The 14,319-nt window shown below is 40.4% G+C and overlaps 1 protein-coding gene across 1 annotated transcript in view; it reads left to right on the top strand.

Annotated features, from left to right (window-relative positions):
* The first annotated feature begins 455 nt into the window (after positions 1-455).
* LOC146662035 (uncharacterized) overlaps positions 456-14,319 on the top strand; it is a 32,607-nt gene continuing 18,743 nt past the window's right edge. The window contains exons 1-2 of the mRNA XM_085418400.1: positions 456-1,986; positions 3,847-4,443. Of these exons, the coding sequence (XP_085274526.1) occupies positions 1,969-1,986; positions 3,847-4,443 (615 nt within the window). The 5' untranslated portion in view covers positions 456-1,968. The remainder of the gene's footprint in view (positions 1,987-3,846; positions 4,444-14,319) is intronic.

Genomic DNA, 14,319 nt, shown 5'->3' with positions numbered 1-14,319 from the left:
ATGATAGAGAAGTGAGTCAGTGTAACCTTTATTAAATCAGGAAAAACAACATGTATGCTGTGGCGGCCTGCAGAAAGCAAAACCTCTTAAAGAAATGGAGCTAATGGTAAGCTGAAGACATCTGATGTTTATGTTAATGAATAAAACACACTGAAACATTTTGTCCTAGTTTTTATTGTTTATTAAAATACTTTTAAATCTCTAGTTTTAGCTCACAAAGAGTGACACTCAATTAGTTTTTTTCTTTCACGAGAAACAATTTAAGCCATAAAAAAGGAATGATGACATTTAGGATATTAACCATCTAGTCCAGCAGGTGGCGGTAATGCACCTTAAAGCTTTAACCGCCAAAGAAAAACCCAAAAGAAGAAGAAGAAGCCACACAGTTCCCGCTTGATTGCGTTTGTGTTTTAGTTTATTGTTCTGGCTCATCTAAAGAGAAGCACTAAGGTAACTTTGATGTGAGTTCAGTCAATCTTGAGTTTAGCTCCTGAGTGAAGTTTTCTGTTGCTCTCCTCGGTCTCTGTTGTCAGTTATTTGTGAACCCTGTGAAAGAAAAAGCCTCTACATCAAGTCAAGCTGCTATAAACTAATTTACAAGAAAATATCAACAAATGCTAATGAAACACAGAGAAGAAAACAGTGGTAATATTAGAAAAAATCTTTAAAATGAGCTAAGCTTCTATTATTTTTTGGTTTGTTACTAAGCGCTAGTTAGCATCTCTGTGGCACCTGCACAGTTTTTGAATGCAGCTAGCTAACCAAGCTAGCTAGCACCACCCTTCATCCATTTAAGGTAACTTAAATTCCAAAAATTCTGACATGTTGGCATTAAAAGCGCTATAATAAAATACATTTATGAGAAATATAAAAATAAATGTATTCCAGGCTAAAACACAGCTGCCTTTTTCTTATCAGGGCAAAGTTGTGTCGGCCCACAGGGCATGTGATTGTAAAAACTGGCCTCATTGTGAGAGGCCTGTTATTAGAATCAGTTCAAAGATTATTTGATATATACTGATCAGTATTCAGCGAGTGAGTCTGCTTAACTGTTAGCAAAATAATAATGATAGGCCAGAGATACCAGAGATGCATTTTTAAAACAAATACAGCCTCGGCCCCTAAGAGGGGATCTGTGCTCTAATTTTATCACATTTAGAAGTACTGCTGATTTTTTTAAGCTCCATAATTTTTTGGAGGGTGAGATAATTTTCATGTTTGCAAACAAAACTGAAATGGAGGAACAAAGATAAATAGAATAGAATACAATAGAATAGTTTTTGTTATTTTCATTGTACATATTCAGCTAAATTGTGGGTGCTCCATACCAACTGTGCTTGGAAAACATTATAAATAATAAGACAGCTAGAATAAATGACAGAGAGGAGGAGTAAATACAAAGAGGAGGAAGGCACACATTAGAGGACAGGTTTCAGAATACTTGAAAGTAGTGCAGTGGACTTGATCCATGTATAGAATCCAAGTGTGAGTGGACCCCACTGTGATGAGGGTTATTCAGATCATGGCTCAGATTTCTACACCCACTCAGACAGGATAATCTTGTACGGCACACCTGATCATTTCTCACGGCACACGTATGTGCCCCACGGCACAGTGGTTTGGAAACACTGTACTAGTTTTTGCAGCTCCATTGATTGTTTTGTGTTTGTTTTTGGCCAGGACATTCTTTAAACAGGAATTGCTCTCCTGGTACTGGTGTGCCATACTGCTAAATTTGGTATCGGTGCTCAAACCTTTTGTGTTTATTTCAACCAAGTTGCCCACCCAGGGAAGCTAAATATTTGTTCTTTGTGTTCTCAAATGAACATATGAGACACTTCAGTGCAGTGTGGAGTCTAACAAAGATCTGTTTTGTGTCCCAGCTGATCAGCAGAAGGAGAAGAGTCTGACGGAGCAGCAGAGGAACAACAGCTACTTGGACTCAGCTCAGCCACTGCAGAGAAAACAATGAGCTCAACACAGAAGGTGACAGAAACTAGTGTTAAGAAATACTCCATTAAAAGCTGAAGTACCGATATATGTTTTATGCTAAACTAACTGAACCTTGTGCTAGGGCTGCACGATTTTTTGGCTTAGAATTGAGATCACGATTCTCTCACGATTCTCTTTTCCAGTATAAATATTTATTGCGCTTATTAACTGCACATCAACTTCGTAACAGTTGAGACTGAACATAAAAACAATAAATAAACATAAAAACAACAAATGTCTCACATTTTGTCGTTGCCACAAAATGTTGTACTGCTTGAAATTCCATCTCCACCGTTGCTCGACACTGCGTGTATAGAGCAGGCAGTGCAACAATAGAAAAATTGTTGCGGGACGGCACTGTATAGCGTTTGTCTAGGGTGTTGATCATTTTCCTAAATCCCTCGTTTTGCACAGTGTTGATGGGAGCCATATCTTTGGTCAGGTGATAAGTAATAGCCTCCGTAATTTCTTTGTGCCTGCGGAAGTTCGACGTGTATAGGGAAGCGCTGTATAAGGTTCCCGTTATTGATGTTTGGGTGGTTGACTGGGACGGATTTTCTCCTGTCACTTTCTCGTCATCCCTGACGTGCTCTCCGCTGTTTTTTCCCTGCTAATTTTAGCATCACACGGCACAGCTTCTGTATCACGTGGTATAAGGCTCCGCCCTTGTCATTTGTTGAGCAGGAAGAGTGAGCGCTTGTTTTCATGCAGATTACGTCCCGGATCAAAATGCGGTACAATCGTCGTCGTCGTCGTCATCTTTTTTTTTTTTTTTTTAAATCGTTGTCATTTGGAAATGAGATCGCACATAAGTATGAATCGAGATCGCGATTTTCTAACGATTAATCGTGCAGCCCTACCTTGTGCTATATTAATGTAATGTAATAATAATGTAATAATACAATGCAGTAAACAGTAAACTTACCTGCTTATCCTGCACTAACCTGCAGAGGATTTTTACAGCAGTCTTTAAATCACACTGAGACAAAATGCACATAAAGAGTTTTGTGTTTGCTGATATTTGTTGAGCTGATAGAAACGCTGCCACATAAAAAATATTACTCCATTTTTTCTTTGTTGTCTTTGTATTGCTAGATGTTGAAATACCGCGACTGCACCTTATCAGCACCTGCAGTCGTTCAGGTTTTGTGCCAAAAAACAAACACCGGCCCAATTTAACCCCTGACTAAAGCACACAGTTTTGCCTCTTTCATCTCTCATGATTAGTACATTATCATGATTGGATTTCACATGTTACTGTTTAGGTTCAAATCAATTTGATCTTTGATACCTGCAGTGATGAAATAACTCCCCTCAAATGCCTTAAACCAGAAGTAACAAGCCTATTTTGAAAAAGTAAGGAGTAGAAAATACAGATATAATTTTTTTAATGTAGAGAGTAAAAGTAAAAAAAACCCCCCTCAGGTTACAATCAGACTCTGACATCATCCTGCACTGAACCAAGCTAGTAACTGTTACATTTGATTCATTATCATTGAATAAATTAGACAATTACAGAATTATATAATAAGAATCAGCAACAGGAAATATAAAAAAGTACAGACCTGGTAAACATTTATTACTATTCTGAGTGTGTTAGCATTAATATTTGTGTACAAGCAGGAGGGATGGGCATGATTTTAGAGTGTTTACAGTCATTAATTATCTTTAACACCAGGTTGGATGTAATGTGTTACTACTACCAGTAGGTGGGGATAAGAGACCTTTAAGGTGTTTGGTGCCACATTCCACCTTCAGGATTAAAACTAGTGTTAATGGAGGGAGTTTGAAGCTTCAGTTTGTTCAATGAATGCATTTCACTTACTGCCTCTGTTTGTATCTCTGTCACTGCAGGACCAACGTGGACCGAGAAGTCAGCGCTCTCAGGAGGCCGACAAACCTCACAGAAGAAAGAGAGAGAAAAAATACACCTGTAACGAGTGTGGGAATGGTTTTACTTTGAAGTTTAAACTAAAACAACATCAGCTCATCCACACTGGAGAGAGACCGTTCAGCTGTGACTTGTGTGGAAAGTCGTTTTCCTGGAAGAAAGCCCTAAAAACACACCAAGTCGTCCACAGTGGAGTTAAAGCGTACAGCTGTGATCAGTGCGGCAAAGCTTTTACTCAAAAGATCAGCTTACAGAGACATCTAGTTACCCACTCTGGAGTTAAGGCATACAGCTGTGACTTCTGTGGAAAAACCTTCAGCCAGCTACGGAGCCGAAATATACACCTACGCATTCACTCCGGAGAAGATGTGTACTGGTGTGATCAGTGTGGCAAATACTTTACAACAGACACACACTTACAAAGCCACATGTTTACCCACACTGAGGAGAGACCTTATCAATGTGACCTGTGTGAGAAGACTTTTAAAACTCCACAGTACCTGAGAAAACACCAACAGATCCACACCAGAAAGAGACTCTACAAGTGCAGTTACTGTGAGGTATGTATTTTTATTTTATTCTTGTAAGTTCAGTCTGACTGTTTGGAACAAGTCTGCTCATTAAATTGTGTTAGCATGTTAGCACTGCTACTGCACCGAAGAGTAGCTCTGAGCCATTATTCAGAGTTTCATTTCACTTATGATTTTTGTTTACACGATCATGAAAAACTAAAAATGCTGAAAATTGATATGTTGCTGTTATTTAATCTTCAGGCAGCTTCGTGGTATATCATGGTGTTATTTCTGTATAAATGGCCTTTGGTTTACAGCAGCTCATTCCTCTGTCAGGTGTAAATGGAATAAAATAAAACATAAATTAAGTACAAAACCAAACCATTCAGTAATCTTCTGATATGGTTAACAAAGTTGTATCGTTACGTAATGTTTCGTAGTATTGTAGCTGTAGTGTTATTGCTTTCATATAGCTTTAGTACTTTTAGTGTTAAAATAGCCATTTAATGTTATAATTGCAGTGTCATTGGGGGTAATAGTGTTTTTTTGTGTCCCAGTCAGCTGAGTGTTATAACTGCACAATTACAGTGTTTTTAATGCAGTATTAAATTAGTATTATTGCAGTGTTACAGTAGTTTAGCACTATGTTCCATCTTGGGACCCCCTCTGTTTAACATTTACATGCTCCCACTGGCACAGATTATAAAGAACAACAAAATAAACTACCACAGCTATGCAGATGACACACAAATATATATCACAATGTCACCAGGAGACCGAGGCCCTGTACAGGCTCTTGGTAAATGCATTGAGGAAATTAATGACTGGTTGTGCCACAATTTTCTCCAACTAAACAAAAACAAAATTGAAGTAATAGTCTTTGGCGCCAAAGAAAAACGATTACAGGTCACCAGAGAACTTCAATCTATACATCTAAAAACCACAAACCAGGCGAGAAATTTGGGTGTAGTGATGGATGCAGACCTAAACTTAGAAAAACACATTAAGACAATAACAAAATCAGCTTACTATCACCTCAAGAATATTTCAAGGATAAAAGATCTGATGTCTCAACAGGACCTGGAAAAACTAGTCCATGCATTCATTTTTAGTAGGCTTAATTACTGTAACAGCATCTTTACAGATCTATCTAAAAAATCAGTCAGACAACTACAGCTCATTCAGAACTCTGCTGCTCGAGTCCTCACTAAGACCAAAAAAGTGGACCACATCAGTCCAGCTCTGAGGTCTTTACACTGGCTGCCTGTCCGTCAGAGGATAGACTTTAAAGTTCTGATGCTGGTCTATAAAGCGCTGAATGGTTTAGGACCAAAATACATCAGTGACCTCCTAACCCAGTATGAACCTTCCAGATCCCTCAGGTCATCTGGATCCGGTCTTTTATCAGTTCCCAGAGTCAGAACCAGACACGGAGAAGCTGCATTCAGCTTTTATGCTCCTTATATCTGGAACAAACTCCCAGAAAGCCTCAGATCAGCTGAAACACTCAGTTTATTTAAATCCAGGTTGAAGACTCACCTATTCTCAGCTGCATTTGAATAAAGCACCAAATCCACACTTTTAAGCTTAAATTTCAAAACTTACACTAACTACTGATCTTATCTATTTCTGATTTTATCTGTTTTGATTTTATATACTGTTTTGTTTGTTTGTTAATTAGTTAAGCTTAAATTTTAAAACTTACATTAACTACTGATTTTATCTACTGTTCTGATTTTATCTGTTTTGATTTTATATACTGTTTTGTTTGTTTGTTTGTTTGTTAAGTGGGTTTAGAGCTCTGGGTAGCTCCCCAGCTGGGTCTAGACTGGGTCTAGAGAGTATTTTAAATTCAGGGAATTTAAAATAGAAAGTAGCTCGTCCACAGAAGGACTGGTAGCTCCCCTTACGATAAGGGTTCAGATCGCGCGAACAGGTGTGGGATTAGAGCTCTGGGTAGCTCCCCAACTGGGTCTAGACTGGGTCTAGAGAGTATTTTAAATTCAGGGAATTTAAAATAGAAAGTAGCTCGTCCACAGAAGGACTGGTAGCTCCCCTTACGATAAGTGTCGAACAGGTCGCGCGAACAGGTGTGAAATGTGTGTGTTTAGTTAGTTTGTTTGTTTGCTTGTTTTAATCAATTTTAAATCATGCTTTTTATTTGTTTTTGTTTCTAATGTCTCTGTAAAGCACTTTGAATCACCTTGTTGTTGAATTGTGCTATACAAATAAATTTGCCTTGCCTATGTGGGTACTAGGGGTGGGGGAAAAAAATCGATACTGCGTAGTATCACGATATTTTGTTTGCTAATAATGTTCGGAGCCGGTAGCTGGCGCAAAAAGATATTTCTTGGCCAGGAGGCTCAGTGCTGGAAAAGCAACTTCATGTTCCCACCATTTGAGAGGGTCAGCATCACTCTCTACACAAACTGACAACAGGTAGCTAGAAAATTCGATTGCTTCCCTTTTTGTGAAACCAGTGTTGGTGGCTGTGCTGTGCTGGAAGAAGCTTGCCAGTGATCTCTTTTTTTTTAGCTGTGTGTCCTACTGCTGCTTCTTCTCGGTCTGCAGACTCAGGCACGGCTGGATCAGTCAGCTCAGACAAACACGTACCCTGATAGCTGAGCAGAGACTCTGCCTCCAAGATGAGTTTATGTTTTAGTGCATTAATCTTCTCACTAGGGATGTATTTCGCCCTGAACCGTGGATCCACAAAAGAAGCCATGTCCAACAGGTCACTGGTGGATGGATCTGCATATTTATTGTTGAGGTAATCCACAATGCGGGTCTTGATGGATTTACACAGCTCACTATCCTCCTCTCCAGGTGCCAGGAGACTAGTGTTAAACAGGTGTAGCACAGGTCTGACATAGGACAGGGTCACATACTTCTCTCCTGAAAGTGCATCAGTGAAGTCCTGACAGGGTTTGAGAGCTTTCTGAACTGCATCCAGGACCTCTATGCCCTGCCAAGTAGGGACTAGAGGTCTGGTTTTCATGTCGACAGAGAGGACTTTAGAAAGTGCTCTTTGCTGCTCCAGAACTCTCTCTATCATGAGAAGCCTTGATCCCCAGCGAGTTGTTGCCTCTGTGAGTAGCTGGTGACTTGGAAGACCCACCTGTATTTGCACTTCAGCCAGCTCTCTTCTCTTCCTCCAGCTGTAGGAGAAGCTGCTGACGACTTTCTTACACAGAGAAATAGCCCGGGTAATGTGAGCATCATCCATAGCATGTCCTGTGACACACAAAATACAAACTTTTAAAATCACTTTAATTGTTATGTTAAGATGCAAATCACTCAAAGGCAAATTAACATCCATCTCAGTTGTATAGAATGTGATGCATAAGACTTAACAATATTTGCAAAATGTGTCGTGTATTGTATAACCTAGAAATGGTTCTAGTTAAACTATCTTGGTAAAATCACCAGATCACCAAATGATTAGAACATGTATTTTTATTTTATTTTTTTTAAACACCTTTTAATCTCACTATGTATTTAAAAATGTATCCCTGTCTTGTCTCAGCTGTGGTCCTCATTTAGTGTCACAACTCAATCTAATACAAAGACAAATACACCCCAATACATTTATTGGATTTAATAGGGATAGTTTATTTATTTATTCAACTAACTTTCGATTTCTAAGTGATAGATGTATATGCTGGCTATGACTTATAAAAATATTTGTCTTGTGGTCCATAGGCATGTTTAGCTCTACAAGAGACTCTATACACTTTTCATTTATTAGCGTTTTTTTTTTTCAAATCAACAAATTCAGTATTGCACTTACCAATGGCCAGATGAAGCCTGTGACCAAAACACTGGATCCTCGGCCACTTGTTCAGTTGAACCGCCTTGACAATATTAGCCCCGTTGTCAGCTGTTATAGCAACCAGTCCTGTCGGGTTGAGCTTCCAGGTTTTGAGCACATCCTGCAGGGCTTCAGCTATATGCTCTCCGGTGTGGTCTTGAGGAAAGTAGCTGGTCTGGAGACAGGCAGTTTTCAGTTCCCAGTCTTCCATGAAATCTATAGTCACACTCATATATGGCTCGCACGTCCTGCTGGACCACATGTCGGTTGTCAGTGCGAAGTGAGACACTTTGGTGAGCTGGGCAGCGAGACTCTGTCTAACTTCAGTATACATTTTTGGCAGTGCTTCTCTGGTGAAGTATTTCCGGCTAGGTAACTGGTATCTTCGGTCAAGAGTTTTTAGCAGCTGTATAAAGCCCTCTTGTTCCACATTTGAGATGGGGACCATGTCTTTAGCAATATGATAGGCCACTGCTTTAGTAATTTCCCCCCACAGCACGAGTATATGAGTGTTGTAAGGTGGTCTGTTTCACGGCAGGAACCTCGGAAGACGAAAGGTTTTTAAGCAAATCTGAGACCAGAAGTTTAGGTCTAAGTTAACTGATAAATCCGCTTCCCATTTTGCAATAGGAAGTGATATTGATTCATCTGTTTTAGAAAGCATTCAGTATATTTTGGATAGTAATTTGGGGGGGTTAAGAGTAAGAAATTGAACCACACTTGGTGGTGTTTGTAGTTCAACTTGACCCGGTTTAAATTTCTTTTTTACTATGGATTTAATTTGTTGATATTCTAAAAATCTTTTCTTGTTGATCCCATATTGTGTAACTAGTCCGTCAAATGAAATAAATTCTGTTCCTTCTAGTATATGTTCTAAATATTTGATTCCTTTATCACTCCAATCTGAAAAGTTTATCATATTATTGTTTTGTAATATGTCAGGGTTGTTCCAGATAGGTGTACGTTTGCATGGGATTAATGAAGACGCCGTCAATTTTAGAAACTCCCACCATGCTGTCAGAGAAGAGCTGATGTTGATGCTTTTAAAGCATTCATGTCGTTGGATGTTTGAGCTGATAAATGGTAGGTCTGAGATCTCTAGATTATTGCAGAGTGCTTGTTCTACATCTAGCCAAGGTTCATCTAAGAGGGTGTGTTTTAGCCATCCTGAGATAAACTGAAGCCTGTTGGCTAAGAAGTAGTGCTGAAAGTTAGGCAGTTCTAGTCCTCCTTTATCCTTGGTCTTTTGTAGTGTTTTTAAGCTTATACGTGGGGGTTTATTTTTCCAAAGGAATTTGGACACGTATGAATCTAGAGATCTGAACCAATCTTGTGGCGGTTTAGTTGGGATCATTGAGAATAAATAATTTATTTTTGGTAAGACCATCATTTTTATAGCGGCAACCCTTCCCATGAGTGATATGGGTAGACATTTCCATCTAGCCAGATCATCTTCTACCTTCTTTAAAAGTGGGATATGGTTTAATTTAGTTAGATCTGCAAGCTTGGGAGAAACATTAATACCTAAATATTTTATATTTCCCGATTGCAGTGGTGTAGAAGAGGAATTATGGAAGGAGCAATTAATCGGTAGGACTGTAGATTTTGACCAGTTAATTGAGTAATCTGATATTCTTGCAAAAGAGTTTATCAATTCAATCACCCCAGAGATATTGGTTTGTGAATTTTGGAGAAAGAGTAACACATCATCCGCATAAAGGCTGATTTTATGTTCCACGTTCTTGCATTTTATGCCCTTAATTACTGAATTCTGTCTAATTGCTGCTGCTAGTGGTTCAATAAAAATTGCAAATAGTGAAGGGGAGAGTGGGCATCCCTGCCTGGTGCCCCTCAAGAGACAGAAGCTGGAGGATGTCTGGTCATTTGTTCTAACACAAGCTGTTGGGGAATTATATAATATTTTTAACCAGTTTATGAAAGAGGATCCAAAACCAAATTTGTGTAAAGTTGCAAATAGAAATTTCCAGTTAACTCTGTCAAATGCTTTTTCTGCGTCTAAAGAGAATATTGTAGTTTCTAGGTTTTTACTGTATGAGTAGTCTATCAAATTAAGTAATCTACGTGTATTTGTTGATGAGTGCCTACCTTTTATGAAACCAGTTTGGTCAGGATGAATTAAGAGGGGGGTTATTTTCTCCAGTCTCTTTGAGAGAGCTTTGCAGATTATTTTAAGGTCTACATTTATAAGGGATATTGGACGATAGCTTGAGGGATATACAGGGTCTTTGCCTGGTTTTAGCAGGAGATTAATGTTTGCAGAATTCATATTTGATGGAAGTCTGCCCTTTTCTTTAATTTCCAACAACGTTCTGTAGAAAACTGGTGCTAGAATTGACCAGAATTCTTTGTAGAATTCTGCAGGAAAGCCATCTGGACCTGGAGCCTTATTATTGTGCATACTTATCAGGGCTTCCTGGAGTTCACCTGGTGTCAGTGGTGAATCCAGTGCCATTGCTTGAGTGTCCAATAATTTTGGAAGAGTTATGTTGTCCAAAAACTGATCAATTTCTTTTTTAGATGGGTTTATTTGTGGTGAATACAACGTTTTATAGAAATCCCTGAAAATGTTGTTTATTTGTATCGGATCATATAATGTGTTCCCAGATGAATCTTGAACAGCACATATAGTTGTTTTTTCTTTATTTATTTTTAGCTGGTTTGCTAGAAATTGACCGGATTTATTACCATGTTCATAATTTTGTAGGCGTAGTCTTTGTACTAAGAATTTTGTTTTTTTATCAATTATCTCATTTAATTCTAGTTTTGTTTTGCGTATTTTGTTCAATGTTTCCTGATCTTGGTGGGACGCGTAGGCTTCTTCTAGTGATTTGATGGTTTTTTCTAATTCCTGAATATTTTTGTTTTCTTTTTTCTTTTTATGTGATGAGAAAGAAATTATTTTACCTCTCATCACAGCTTTCCCTGCTTCCCATAGAACAGAAGCTGATGTTTCGGGAGTGTCATTATAGTTCAAATATGAAGTCCACTCTTTTTTAAAATATTTAATAAAGTCTTCATCTTTAAGTAGTGATATATTAAATCTCCAGTTTTTTCTTGGCGTAGTATTATTCTTGTGCATTAGTGTTAAAGATACAGGACCATGATCGCTGACAGCTATAGGGTGAATCTCAGTGTCTGAAATGTCGTTCAGCAGTGAGCTGCTGACCAAAAAATAATCCAGACGAGAGTAGGAGTGATGGACATGTGAGAAAAAAGTATATTCCTTACTGGTGGGGTGAAGGGAGCGCCATGCATCGCAAAGACCAAAGTCGCTCATATACTGTTTGATTATATTTGTGGACTGCCAATTACGCTGAGTTCCCGCTGTATTGAGCCTATCCATGTCTTCATTTAGTCCAAGGTTGAGGTCACCTCCAAGAACAAGTGTGCCATCTAAGTGTTCAGAGAGTGCACTGAAAAAACCGTGAAAGAATGAGGGATCATCAACATTTGGACCATATACACTTGCAATACATAGCTTTTTATCACGTATAGATAGTTTAATGATTAAGAATCTGCCCTCTGGATCTATAACTGTATCGAGTACTGTGAAATTAATATTTTTATGTATTAAAATTGCTGCTCCCCTTTGTCTAGAATTATAACAAGCTGAGAACACATTAGGAAACTCAGGTGTTTTAAGTTCATTCGAACCTCTAAGAGGTCTGTGGGTCTCTTGTAATAGGACATCTGCCTGTAGTTTTTTGAGTTGGTTAAATATTTTTAACCTCTTTTCTCTGGAGCCAGCTCCATTTATATTCCATGTAATGAACCTCAGTGTACCCATAGATGTTTGTGTATAACTAGGGATGTATGCTGTGTGCGTTGCTTAGACAGGTGGAGAGAATACGTCACTTGTTCATAAATAAAGAGAAGGAGAGAGAGAAAAAATGTGTGGCGAGATGCTCCCTGAGTCTGACTTTGTGTATGCATAGTTACTAATATGAGTAGGCTTGGCTTAAGTGTGTGTGTATCTTATATGACTGTGTGCGCTGTCTGACTGATGTAAATGTGCTGCCGTTGAGCACATGGTGCGTATGTGTCGAAATAAAGGATGTTTGTGGATGAGTGTCGAAGCAGGTGATCGAGGCAGTGAAAGGAATAAAGAAAGAAACCAAGGACAGGGGTGAGCAGCATAAAACCAAGAGGGGGAAAAGAGAGGAGGAAAAAAAAAAAAACGAGAAGAAAAAAAAAAACAGAAACAAAACGTAAACATTCCAATTAAATCACTGACGGAGAGTGACGGTGTTAATTCTGCTATGAAATCACACTTTAAGATGCGATTTGATACTGGTAAGTTAAACAGATGTTAATGCAAGTTAGTGTGAGTGGATAGGGAAATGGTGTAGCTGATTCTTATCTGGTGTGAGGTTAATACAGCCACGGAGTGATGTTGGGGTCGCGGTGGAGCTGTCCGTCCACGTACAGCCGGTCCACAGCGATGACAGCGCGGGAGCCCTTCTGGATGAAGCCGCGTCGGATTGGGAAGAGGACCCTGCGTCGTTCCAAGATCTCTTTGGGGAACTGGTCGTTCATGCTGAAGTCCGTTCCTTTTAATTCCCTGCCGCGGCTTTTCACATGTTGCTTTTGTTTGAAGTGGCCGAATTTGGCCACGATAGGACGTGGTCTCCCGGCCGTAGCCCGAATGGGGCCGAGGCGATGTACCCGATCGAAGACGATGTTCTTCACAGTGTCCTCCGGCAGCTTCAGGTGGGTTTTGATGAAGCTTTTTACCGTGGTCTCCGCGTCCTCTCCAGCGGCTTCTGGAATACCAGAAAATACCAGATTATCACGCATGCTACGAGCTTGTAGATCGATAACTGTTTCTTTTATTTTTTTATTTTCTCTATTGAGCTGGGTAACATTATCTGTGAGACATTTCACCGACTCCCTTAGCGTGGCATTTTCAGCAGCAAGCGTTTCCACCTGCTGCTGGCTGTACTCCAGGGATTCTCGCAAGCATTTAAATTCTCGGTGAAGAATCTCCACCAAGGACAGCCTTGCGTCGAAACTGGACAATCGCTTGTCGATTGACTCCAATATGTCGGCAATATCTTTGCCGGCTGGCGATGTTGAGCCGGGGGAATCTGCCGGGCGTTGTCTTTTCGACGACGGCGTCTCAGCTTTGGCCGGGGAAGCTGCACACGGGGTCTTCTTCATCACGAGATCCTGAAAGCACTGATCGATGTAATCTTGGAGAGTCTCTAAACTCTCCTCGTTGTTCTCCAGGGTGTTGGAGATTATTTAGACAAATAGTGTTAGTTATAAGACAATTGATAAGTGTATTTGGTAATGCTGAAGCTTAAATGAATTTGTTCAAATCTAAACTACCATTTGCTTTAATTTTCCGCCAAAATCTCCGGCGTCTGACGTCAGTTACAACATGAGTCGCTTACCTTGTCCGTCACTTCCGTCACTTACTCACCTGCTCTGTCACTTACTCACCTATCCTCCTTACTCACCCCTGGCATCGTTGCCCACGTAGACATTGAGGGCTAGCAGGAGGGACCATGCGCTTACCTGCTGCTCTCTGGCAGGTAGCTCCAAGCCCTCCTGGGTTTTAAATGCACCTTAGAACACACATGCATCAACATTACAATGAGCGGGTGGAGGGAGGTTCGGAGTCTTCTCTCACCCCCGTTCTCTGCGACCTGCTGGAGCAGGGGGGCTAGGACTAGGAGGAGGAGTTGGCCGTCCGACTGCGGTCTGGAGTGTGGAGCCTTCCTGCTGCTGCGGAGTCGGGGCGGTCTGCCTCCCCCCACCGCAGGGAAAAGGGAAACACCACCTGGGTCTGGGTGCAGTTCCCCCCTCCAGGGGCGAGGGCACCTAGACCCGGTTTGTAGAGTACGCTTGGGGAGTGTGATCGTGTGTACAACGTCTCTTTATGTCTGTCTCCACGTTGGTTGAGTGTGGAGTAAGTGCATATGAGAGCATGAGGGTGGGAATGGATGTTTGTATCTGTGTGTGCCTGTATGTCTGTGTCTATATGTCAGGTTGGGTGTCAGGCGCCACCTCTCTGGGGACATCTCAGGCCCTCCAAGGTTTGGAGGCCTATCTCCCCCTACCACCACTTCCCCTGCCAGTGGCGGACC

The sequence above is a fragment of the Rhamphochromis longiceps genome, linkage group LG9 (genome assembly GCF_057381845.1).
Source record: "Rhamphochromis longiceps isolate RC_006_pf linkage group LG9, R_longiceps_female_GT1.1, whole genome shotgun sequence".
NCBI lineage: Eukaryota > Metazoa > Chordata > Actinopteri > Cichliformes > Cichlidae > Rhamphochromis > Rhamphochromis longiceps.
This window is presented reverse-complemented; position numbering and strand designations above follow the sequence as displayed.